This window comes from Schistocerca gregaria, chromosome X (genome assembly GCF_023897955.1).
Source record: "Schistocerca gregaria isolate iqSchGreg1 chromosome X, iqSchGreg1.2, whole genome shotgun sequence".
Taxonomy (NCBI): Eukaryota; Metazoa; Arthropoda; class Insecta; order Orthoptera; family Acrididae; genus Schistocerca; species Schistocerca gregaria.
The window spans coordinates 163,630,196-163,642,789 of NC_064931.1; the positions used below are offsets into that span (position 1 = coordinate 163,630,196).

The following is a 12,594-nucleotide window of genomic DNA, read 5'->3' on the forward strand; positions in this document are numbered from 1 at the left end:
ACGATCCGTTACAGCCATGCGGATACGATGCCTGTCATCTCGACTGTTAGTAATACGAGGCCGTTGGGATCCAGCACGACATTCCGTATTACCCTCCTGAACCCACAGATTCCATATTCTGGTAACAGTCATTGGTTCTTGACCAACGCTAGCAGCAATGTCACGATTCGATAAACCGCAATCGCGATAGACTACAATCCGACCTTTATGAAAGTCGGAAACGTGATGGTACGTATTTCTCCTCCATACACGAGGCATAACAGCAACGTTTCACCAGGCAACGCCGGTCAACTGCTGTTTGCGTGTGAGAAATCGGTTGGAAACTTTCCCCATGTCCGCACGTTGTAGGTGTCGCCACCGGCGCCAAGCTAGTGTGAATGCTCTGAAAAGCTAATCATTTGCATATCACGCATGTTCTTCTTGTCGGTTAAATTTCGCGTATGTAGAACGTCATCTTCATTGTGTAGCAATTTTAATGCCAGTAGTGTATTAATACACATCTCACTGACCAACGAATGAATGTGGGACCATTGGCAAAAATAGGTGTGTAGAGGGTGGCTTTTGAGGCCTGAACTGTAGCCAAGCTACCTACTCTTAGGTGAAGTCTGTGAGAAGCTTTCGTGGAAGACTGCGTTAGCTACCACTAGCTGGCAAGCACAGTGCGGCCTAGGTTGCAGTAACAGGCACGCAGAAGGATTGAGAGGCGCCCTAGCCGTGCTCTGCGTAACCTGCATGGCACAGTCGTAATAGCTGGAGTAGGCAGGACGGTGTCATCACACCAGCGATAAAGCTATGTTCTACGAATTGGAGCAGAGCACCAGTGCAGCAAATGCGTCCCAGAGCAGTATAGGTGCGAAAATTGAGACTAATTCATTTGCAGCCCAGCGGTCCTACGACGACACCGAGGGTGCGCTCGACAACTAGATGCCTCGGGATTGCTAGCTGCAGCCATGTCTTGACTCGGGACTGCTAGCTGCAGCCATGTCTTGACTCGGGACTGCTAGCTGCAGCCATGTCTTGACTCGGGACTGCTAGCTGCAGCCATGTCTTGACTCGGGACTGCTAGCTGCAGCCATGTCTTGACTCGGGACTGCTAGCTGCAGCCATGTCTTGACTCGGGACTGCTAGCTGCAGCCATGTCTTGACTCGGGACTGCTAGCTGCAGCCATGTCTTGATCGGGACTGCTAGCTGCAGCCATGTCTTGACTCGGGACTGCTAGCTGCAGCCATGTCTTGACTCGGGACTGCTAGCTGCAGCCATGTCTTGACTCGGGACTGCTAGCTGCAGCCATGTCTTCAATACTGCGATGGGGCAGCAGCCTCTCACACTAAGTACACGCTGAGGACTTGCTGCTGCAGCACAGGAAACCTACTATCTATGCCAGCCACCACCAGATTGCTGCCAGAAGCCAGCGGGTCTGTGCAGCTGCCATCTCTAGTCACCGTAGAAGACGCGAGCTACGCCTGTGTCGCCTGAGTAGGAGGGCGGCATTAAGAAGAAGCACACCGCTGACAACAGAGGTTTGGCGTACTACCGGGCCATCGGTTCACTTCCGGGTATGACATCAGTGTCGCTGGTGCCGACGGGGGAGGAACTGGCCACAGTACACGAGCAGATTCTAAGGTTGGTGGTCAGACTTCTGGAGGCTGTTGCCTTGGGGTGTGGTAGTTGTGGAGATACTGGTAAAATTCGTGGGACATACAAGGTGGTCCGCGAATGGTCTATGCTGTAGAGGCACCCTCCAGCGTACTCGATGTGGCCGATGCACACTTACTGCAGGGTGAGAGACAGATTGTCACGCATGTCCATTATAATTATCCGGGCTGTTATGCCCTGGTCGGTTGATGAATTCTGCGTCAGTTCCCAACGTTTCGTCCCCGTATGTTAGGGACATCTTCAAGGGGGGTCTGTAGCTCGATGGAAGGTCCAATACACCCACTGGCTCGCTACTGACTGCCTCTAAATTCCGTGTCTGCGCGCTCCCGCGCCGAGGCGTGGCGTCACGTGTTTTGAAAACGTCAGTGCAATTGGCCGCTGTCCGCTGCCGTCGATCGCCGTTGCCATCACCCAGTGGTGGAAGGGTGGTACACATCTTCTTCGACATCGGCATTCATATATCGTTTAATGTCACGCCCTCCTCCTTTCGATTGAAATTATTAGGCTGTTTGGCGATTTGGATTGCCTCCCTGTAGAGCCTTTCTGAATATCCGCTTGTGGCCTCTAGTACTTGCGTCTCCTCGAAACAAATATGGTGGTTACCTGGCTGGAAAGCATGCTCCACAACAACTGATCGTTCCGTTTCTCCTCTTCTACAATTGCCCTTGTGCTCTTCCAAACGTTTTGAAACAGTTCTTTTAGTGGTACCCACATAAACATCTCCACAGTTGCATGGGATCCTATACACTCGAGCTCTTTCCAATGGTTTGTGAGAGTCCTTGGCAGGCTTAAGGTATTCCTGTATCTTCCTGGTGGGCTTGTAAATTACGGTAATATTCCGCTTCGTCAAGATCCTCCCTACTCTTTCCGTTACATTTTTAACAAACGGCAGGAAAACCATAGATTTTGCAGTAGCCTGTACGTCACTATGCTTTCTGCGTGGCTGTTTCAACGCACGTTATATTTCGGAGGACGAATATACGTTCTTCATTAGTGCATTGTGGAGATGTTCCACCTCAGCGTCGCGCAAATCAGGTTCACAAATATTTCTAGCTCTGTCCGCTAACGTCTTGATCACACCCCGCTTCTGTTGTCGGTGATGGTTCGAATCCCGGTGCAAATTACGGTCCGTGTGCGTGGGTTTGCGGTATACTGAGTGGCCCAAACTACCATTTTCGTTTCTAAAAACAAGCACATCCAGGAAATGTAATTTGCCGTCTACCTCCTCCTCCATTGTAAACTGAATTCTCGAGTTTATACTGTTCAGATGTTCGTGGAACCGCTGGGTGACGGCAACGGCGATCGACGGCAGTGGACAGCGGCCAACTGCACTGACGTTTTCAAAACACGTGACGTCACGCCTCGGCGCGGGAGCGCGCGAACACGGAATTTAGCGGCAGTCAGTAGCGAGCCAGTGGGTGTGTTGGACCTTCCATCGAGCTACAGACCCCCCATGAAGCTATCCCCCGCAGACGGGGACGAAACGTTGAGAACTGACACAGAATTCATCAACCGGCCACGGCATAGCAGCCCGCATAATTATAACGGACATGACATTTCAGGCCGTGAAGTCCACATTTTAGAATTAGATTGTCACACAGTCAATGCGCTGGAGGTGGAATGTCAATGTGGAGGCTGGCTATCTGGTTTCGCCCATCCACTCTGTGAGTGGAAAGGTGTCTCCTCCTGCAGCAAGGGCCCATGCAGGCACGTGAGAGTAGGAGTTGACTAGTTCTTGCAAGCTCCAATGTTAGGTGTGTTATGGAGTCTCTTACGGAAATAGTTTCCAGGGCTTGAAAGAAATGCAATATGCACTCAGTGTGTCTGCCATGTGGCCTAATGCGAGAGTTGAGGTACTCGGTGTGTCTGCCATGTGGCCTCATGTGACAGTGGAGGAACTCGGTGTGTCTGCCATGCGGCCTCATGTGAAAGTGGAGGTACTGGGTGTGTCTGCCATGTCGTCTCATGTGAGAGTTGAGCTACTCGGTGTGTCTGTCATGTGGCCTCATGCAAAGGTGGAAGTACTCGGTGTGTCTGCCATGTGGCCTCATACGAGAGTGGAGGTACTCGGTGTGTCTGCCACATGGCCTCATGTGAGAGTGGAGGTACTCGGTGTGTCTGCCATGTGGCCTCATGTGAGAGTGGAGGTACTTAGTGTGTCTGCCATGTGCCCACATGTGCAACTGAAGATACTTGGTGTGTCTGTCATGTGGCCTCATGCCAGCGTGGAGGTACTCGGTGTGTCTGCCATGTGGCCTCATGTGAGGGTGGAGGTGCTCGGTGTGTCTGCCATGTGGCGTCATTTGCAACTGGAGGTACTTGGTGTGTCTGCCATGTGACCTCATGCAAGAGTGGAGGTACTTGGTGTGTCTGCCATGTGGCCTCATGTGCAACTGGAGGTACTTGGTGTGTCTGCCATGTGACCTCATGCAAGAGTGGAGGTACTCGGTGTGTCTGCCATGTGGCCTCATCTGAGAGTGGAGGTACGCAGTGTGTCTGCCATGTGGCCTCATGCGAGGGTGGAGGTACTTGGTGTGCCTGCCATGTGGCCTCATGTGAGAGTGGAGGTACTCGGTGTGCCTGCCATGTGGCCTCATGTGAGAGTGAAGGTAATTGGTGTGTCTGCCATGTGGCCTCATGTGAGAGTGGATGTACCTGGTGTGCCTGCCATGTGGCCTCATGCATGGGTGGAGGTACTAGGTGTGTGCCATGTGGCCTCATGTGAGAGTGGAGGTACTCGGTGTGTCTGCCATGTGGCCTCATGTGAGAGTGGAGGTACTCGGTGTGTGTGCCATGTGGCCTCATGTGAGAGTGGAGGTACTTGGTGTGTCTGCCATGTGGCCTCAAGCGAGATGTGGAGGAGGCACTGCCTGAGGCTATCTAGAGTGCAGGGTGCACTAGTCTGCAAGTTGTTGCTTAAGACGGTACTAATGACACCTGTCGCATGCGTTCTGAGGACACCCACGGTTCTTGTGGGCAGCTGGCGGAAGTAGTGAAGACTACTGGCCTCCCTCATACAGTGCAGTAGACCTGACAATTTGCAGCATTGTACCCAGAGTCGATCGGAGTACTTCGGTTTGCAGCAGACTGGAGGGTTTCCACCAGAGGCTCTGTCGATTTTGTGGTGGCCGCGGCTGCAGATTTCTGGACCTGCGTTAAAGGGTGGAGAGTTGTAGGACTCCCTTTGATAGGTCTGGGGTGCACTGCACAAAGGAAGCAGCTACTGGAGCAATGGAGTATTTCTTGAGTGCGTGTGGAGGGCAGTTTCTTCTCCGAGGTCCTCGAACGTTCGTTAGTTATTCACGTGACCATTACGGCACTCCAACCCCAGTTCTCGATACCAGTAATATCGTACTACTTTTCTGCGAAGTAACAGACATATTTTTGTGACAATATTCACATTTGGTTTTATTAATGTACAAGTATATCGATATATTACAGTTATATGGTTTTTGAGTGTATTCACTTCTGTGACACTGCCATAATCTTTGACTTACTTGTAACCGTTTTGGAGCGAATGCGCACAGAGCAGTCTTTGTTTCACTTTGCAGAAGTTAAGTTGTTATTTCGCTTTGTAAAAGAACAGTCAAGTCTTGTGTTTGGTTAAAGTGGAAATTAGATATATGAAGATTGATACAAAACTGTTTTGATCATGTGACAATTAAGAAGAAGTATATGTGAATTTACGAGAAGTTTAATAAAAATGTGGATCGTGAACACGAAGTGAAAAATTATTTCTACCATACCATTGTTCTGATCTGGGATTTTTTGATCATTAAGAATTTCCTGAAAAACGCATTTGTTAGGTCTTCAAATACTGCTAAAATACAGATCTGGACCTTCTAGCAGTCAAAGTGGAATCACCCTAGAATCAACAAGATGAGCCATAACAACTTCGACGAAATCTACGTGGGAATCCATTCACGATAAGTGCCAAAATTAATGACATTTTTACAGTGACTTCATTATTTCCATTCTGACGATACCATCCACAGTCAATAACTTTTTTGTTGGCCGATAAAGCGAACGTATGCTACGTGAGCAACATTATTAATCTGATTTCTAACCTACTTTGCAAGTGGTGGTATTGTTAGAACACGTAGAGAGCGAAATGACATCGTGTACGAAGTAGAGACACTTCGACAGTCAAAATATGAATGGCAAATTGGCGAAGTATTCGACGCAAAGTTACTGAACTTACTGTGCTCCACAAAAGTTGTCATGTTCAAATTATTCTCGGAAACGTGAACTAGCTGAAACTCGAAGTATAAAGCTTCGAAGTATTTAGTGGGCCATGCGACGTATCTCGAAAAGGTAGATTATGGACTGTTCATTATTTTCGATAAAAAAATTTTTTTCTATCGAGGATGATATTGACTCTGACTGTAAAGCTATCGGGACGCATGTAAATGGCTGAGATGAACTCAAGGTAATAATCGGATGTTTTCATGGGCCTCCTGAATCCATCGTAACAGTTGTAGAATCATTCAAGGAAAGTCTACGCACAGTTGCGCGGTAACAGCCAGATCATGCACTATTAGTTGGAGGCGTCCTCACTCTGCCGAGTATATGGATTCATTACATGTACTATGGACAGACAGCCTTGTGAAGCACTTTTAGCCAACCCACATTTACTGGAAATATTTTCAACCTTGTAGCTAGAAACAGGCCTGGCTTTTTCGACGATGTCGACATACAGACAGGGATTAGTGATGATGATGTCATCATAGCGACGTTGGCTACTGAAGTTAATAAATCCGTGACGAGGTCCAGGAGAGTATTTATGCTAGAAAAGGCAGATAAGCAGTTGCTAGCATCCCACATAGACAATGGATGGACATCATTTAGCTCCAATATGACGGACACAGGGGAATTATGGGCAAAGGTTAAACTGTTTGTAAATCGTGCTTTGGAAATTAAGAATGGTTCAAATGGCTCTGAGCACTATGGGACTCTACTGCTGTGGTCATCAGTCCCCTAGAACTTAGAACTACTTGAACCTAACTAACCTAAGGACATCACACACATCCATGCCCGAGGCAGGATTCGAACCTGCGACCGTAGCAGTCGCACGGTTCCGGCCTGCGCGCCTAGAACCGCGAGGCCACCGCGGCCGGCAAGAACGGAAAGTACCCTCCGTGGCTTAACAATCAAATTCGGAAAATGCTGAGGAAGCAACTCACGGTTCTAAAAAGAGCATACAGTTATTGAAAGGCTAAAGTTAGTAGAAATTCATGCGTACATAAGAAGATCAATGCGCGTAGCGTACAACTTCTAGCGTCATACCTTAGCGAAAGATCTTTCGAGAAGACGAGAAAATTCTGGTCATACATAAAATCACTGAACAGGTCGAAGGCTTCTATCCAATTATTCGTCATCGAGACTGGGATGGCAACAGAAGCCAGCAAAAGCAAAACTGAAGTTTTACAATTCAGGTTTAAGAAATCATTCACGCAGGAGGATAATGCAAACAGTCGTTTGAGCACATAGAAACATGTATCCGTGGTGTAGAGAAATATGTGGAACAGTTGAAACCAAGTCATCACGTCACATGAAATCCGAGTTCTGTTTTACAAAGAATGTTCTGCGACATTGGCTCATTACGTAGTTTGCATTAATAGAGAATTTGTCGGCCAGCGCAAAAATCCAAGCGACTGGGAAAAAGCACAGATGACTCCTATACATAAGGAAAGTAAAAGAACGAACCCTCACAGTTACAGGCCAATATTCTTAACTCTGGTTTGCTGTAGAGTTCTTGAACACATTCTGAGATACAATATAATAAATTTCCTTGAGACAGAAAAGCATAGATGCAAAAAGTATTGCTCCTGAGAAGCACTCTTATTCTCAGTACACAATGAGGTGACGTTAAGTCATGTGATAGCGGTATGCTCATATCCAGATGGCGGTAGTACTGTGTATACAAGGTATAAAAGAGGAGTGCATTGGCGGGGCTCTCATTTGTACTTGGGTGATTCACGTAAAAAGCTTTCCAATGCGATTATGGCCACATGACGGGAATTAACAAACTCTCAACGCGGAACGGTGGGTGGTGATTAGTAGTTGGAGCTAGACGCATTGTAGGGAACCAGCATACTCACGCCTTATAAAATTCACATCAGTCTTTCCATTGTGTGCCAGCCTAGTCCGCTGTGACTAGCTCTGACGTCATAAATATTGCGCAATACTTTAAAATGAAGTAAATAATCTAAAACGTTTCTAGCATGTCAAGAGTAATACAAAATCAATATGTGTTGGATATCAGTTCAATAACTTTAACCATTTTCGAAATTTGGATGTTTTTTCTGTAAAAATCATTGGCGCAACAGAAAAGAGCTAGAAACTTAAAAATTTATATTTAGATTCCTTTTGCATAATAATTTAGTAGAAACTGTATTCTGGATCTCACAAATTAAAATTTTAGTTGAAATTGATGATTTTCTGGTTTTTGTCTTAGAAATTAAGGAAGCAAGGTAGATTAAGTAAGCGAATAAATAAAGCTAGGAAGTTTAAAATTAAGTAGAAGGGAGATCCGCTATAATCATAAAAATGTGAGGAGTTTCAACAGAATAACTATAAAACTATAGATATAGCGCATCTCCAAAGAGCAAATTCAGAGCTCGTCTACTGCGTGTAGTGCAATTAAATTAATTCTCTGGCCCAAAATATTTGACTTAGCCATGTCAGACTTTTATTATGATTACTTACTTGTGTGCTGATTGCATAATTAAATTGAAAGCTTCATCGGCCATCAGCAAAGGAAGCAGTGATTTATTCGATAACTTAAAGTGGTGCATTACTAGCCCAGCGGCTAGTCGGGAGAACAGACTTGATCAGGCGTTCCCTTAGCCGTTCGCGCCGCGGCTTTATATGTAAGAACGCTGCGCAAGAAAGGAAGGCCTCAATTCTCTCCAGACGTTGATTAGCGCACCACCTGTACCGGGAGTCGCGTCGCTTCGGTATCATTGCTGTAAACAGCCTCGGATGCCATAATAAGTTACTCGGGATACGCGTAACCATGAAATTGTTTTCGAGTGGAGTGTTAATTCTGGGATGACTTTAATGATCTATCTTCAGTTTGCGTATGACACATTTTCACGTGCCGCCGCGGGACAGACATTCTACCATTATTTAGCGTGGGGTTTGATGAACATTATCATCAAATTATGGCGAGCATTCACTTAAACATTTAATTTGAACAGTTATAGTGGCCTCAGCGCATTAGACTCTGAACTGCTGTGGTAGTTGGATTGTGTGGATTCTTTTTGGTCTTTGACTTTTAGAATATAGTGAACATTTTAGAGAGTATGGTTTTTGATTATGAATCCCAGACAATCTCCTAATTCCTCAGAGCTATAAGCTGTAGCTATAAATGTATTTCTCAGATGAAGTGGGATCTAGGAATTCTAATTACAGGCTTCACGTTTTGCTAATCACTTTCTGGTTGCCAATATTGTAGTTAGAGAGCCAGTGTTGAGAACAGCAAACAGCATAAATACAAAACCAATATTCTAAATTATTCCACCCGCCGCCCCACAGCATGTCACATTCCATTTCGGGAATCGTTAGGGAATTCAGTATTCTGTGCTCCACAGTGTCAAGAGTGTGCCCAAAATACCAAATTTCAGGCATTGCCTCTCACCACAGACAATACAGTGGCCCACAACCTTCACTTAAGGACCGAGAGCAGCGGAGTTTGTGTAGAAATCTGTGCTAAAAAATTAGGAACACTGCCTGACATATTAGCAGAAATCTGTGTGGGACGTATACGAACGTATACGTTAGAACAGTGCTGCGAAATTTGCCTTTTGTGTGCTATGGAAGCAGACGACGAAACGACCGAGGCGAGTGCATTTGCTAACAGCACAATACCTTCAGCGCCTCCCCTGGGCTAGTGAGCATATCGGTTGGACCGTAGACGGCATAATCAGGTGAGTCCCGATGTCGTTGGTGAGAGCTGATGGTAGGGTTCGAGTGTGGAACAGGCTCACGAAGCCATGGACCAAAGTTGTCAAGAAGGCACAGTGCAAGCTGGTGGTGGCTTCATAATGGTGTGCGCTGTGTTTACATGGGAAGGACTGAGTCCTCTGGTCAGACTAAGCCGATGTCGTTGGTGAGAGCTGATGGTAGGGTTCGAGTGTGGAACAGGCTCGCGAAGCCATGGACCAAAGTTGTCAAGAAGGCACAGTGCAAGCTGGTGGTGGCTTCATAATGGTGTGCGCTGTGTTTACATGGGAAGGACTGAGTCCTCTGGTCAGACTAAGCCGATGTCGTTGGTGAGAGCTGATGGTAGGGTTCGGGTGTGGAACAGGCTCACGAAGCCATGGACCAAAGTTGTCAAGAAGGCACAGTGCAAGCTGGTGGTGGCGTCATAATGGTGTGCGCTGTGTTTACATGGGAAGGACTGAGTCCTCTGGTCAGACTAAGCCGATGTCGTTGGTGAGAGCTGATGGTAGGGTTCGAGTGTGGAACAGGCTCACGAAGCCATGGACCAAAGTTGTCAAGAAGGCACAGTGCAAGCTGGTGGTGGCTTCATAATGGTGTGCGCTGTGTTTACTTGGGAAGGACTGAGTCCTCTGGTCAGACTAAGCCGATGTCGTTGGTGAGAGCTGATGGTAGGGTTCGAGTGTGGAACAGGCTCACGAAGCCATGGACCAAAGTTGTCAAGAAGGCACAGTGCAAGCTGGTGGTGGCTTCATAATGGTGTGCGCTGTGTTTACATGGGAAGGACTGAGTCCTCTGGTCAGACTAAACCGATCATTGACTGGAAATGGTTATGTCTGGCTGCCTAGAGACCACTTCCTGCCATTCATGAACTTCATGTTCCCAAAAACCGATGGAATTTTTATAGATGACGATGTGCCTTGTCCTCAGGCCACAATTGTTCGCGATTACTTTGAAGAACATTCTGGAGAATACGAGTGAATAATTTGGCAGAGAGAATGCAAGAACCACTATTAATAGCGGATTCTAGAAACGTACAGCTACATTTTAAGTATTGCTCTCATAGAAATAGCGAACACCAAATGAGACTAGTTACAGAGCTCACAGAGACATTTTAGCTGTCACTCTATACTGGAATAAAACCTAATGTGAGCTACAGTGGGACGTTGTTTGCAAGGTATGGATGTAGATGTAGATCCATATTTAAATTATATAATTTTATGTTCACTGCTGTCCTCTATCATCTTAGAGCACATAAGAATGCTGTGATAGGAATATCGTCTTAAATACAATTAATCAGCCACTCCAAGATCTCGTGAACTCAAGTCTCGCTTTCTCTCGTTCGGCCCCCCCCCCCTTCCCCTCTCTCTCTCTCTCTCTCTCTCTCTCTGTCACCCTCCTTTCTTCCCTCAAAAATGGTTCAAATGGCTCTGAGCACTATGGAACTTAACATCTGAGGTCATCAGTCGCCTAGAACTTAGAACTACTTAAACCTAACTAACCTAAGGACATCACACACATCGATGCCCGAGGCAGGATTCGAACCTGCGACCGTAGCGGTCGCGCGGTTCCAGACTGAAGCGCCTAGAACCGCTCGGCCACATCGGCCTCCTTCTCTCTCTCTCTCTCTCTCTCTCTCTCTCTCTCTCTCTCTCACACACACACACACACACACACACACACACACACACACACACACACACGCATGCAAGCGCAAACAAGCAGAGAGAGAGAGAGAGAGAGAGAGAGAGAGAGAGGAAGAGACTGTTGGATCTATTTTATATTCGCAAGTTTAAAAAATAATCTCAACTGTTTTTGAAATTGTAGTTGTAGTTTGTGGTATTGGATCAAGCGATAATCCATTAAATGGTATTAATTTTTACGCGTACTGTATTGTTTGTTGTTGTAGTCTTCAGTCCAGTGACTGGTTTGATGCAGCTCTCCATGCTACTCTATCCTGTGCAAGCTTCTTCATCTCCCAGTACCTACTGCGACCTACATCCTTCTGAATCTGCTTAGTGTATTCATCTTTAGATCTCCCTCTACGAGTTTTACCCTCCACGCTGCCCTCCAATACCAAATTGGTGATCCTTCGATGTCTCAGAACATGTCCTACCAACCGATCCCTTCTTCTAGTCAAGTTGTGCCACAAGCTCCTCTTCTCCCCAATTCTATTCAATACTTTCTTCTGTAGCACCGCATTTCAAAAGCTTCTATTCTCTTCTTGCCTAAACTATTTATCGTCCACGTTTCACTTCCATGCATGGCTACACTCCATACAAATACTTTCAGAAACAACTGGTCAGGTGAATACAGGGTTATAAATACAAAAACAAATAGGGGTAATGTAGGAGTACGTTTAATAATGAATAAAAAAGTAGGAATGCGGGTAGGTTACTACAAACAGCATAGTGAACGTATTATTGTGGCCAATATAGGTAAGAAGCCCACACCTACCACAGTAGTAGAAGCTTATATGCCAACTAGCTCCGCAGATGACGAAGAGATTGATGAAATGTACGATGAGATAAAAGAAGTTATTCAGATAGAGAAGGGAGACGAAAATTTAATTGTCAGGGGTGACTGGAATTCGTCAGTAGGAAAAGGGAGAGAAGGAAACATAGTGGGTGAATATGGATTGGGGCTAAGAAACGGAAGAGGAAGCCGTGTGTTAGAATTTTGCACACAGCATAACTTAATCATAGCTAACACTTGGTTCAAGAATCATAAAAGTAGGTTGTATACATGGAAGAAGCCTGGACATACTGACAGGTTTCAGATAGATTAAATAATGGTAAGACAGAGATTTAATACCAGGTTTTAAATTGTAAGACATTTCCAGGGGCAGATGTGGACTCTGACCACAATCTATTGGTTATGAACTGTAGATTAAAACTGAAGAAACTGCAAAAATGTGCGAATTTTTAGGAGATGGGACCTGGATAAATTCAAAGAACCAGATGTTGTAGAGAGTTACAGGGAGAACATTAGGG

The 12,594-nt window shown here is 46.1% G+C and overlaps 1 protein-coding gene across 1 annotated transcript; it reads right to left on the reverse strand.

Moving 5' to 3' along the window:
• Positions 1 to 3,636: 3,636 nt before the first annotated feature.
• Positions 3,637 to 4,254, reverse strand: LOC126297951 (uncharacterized histidine-rich protein DDB_G0274557-like). Its single transcript, XM_049989272.1, has one exon. It carries the CDS (start codon positions 4,252 to 4,254, stop codon positions 3,637 to 3,639), a length of 618 nt encoding a protein of 205 aa, XP_049845229.1.
• Between the last annotated feature and the right edge of the window lie 8,340 nt (positions 4,255 to 12,594).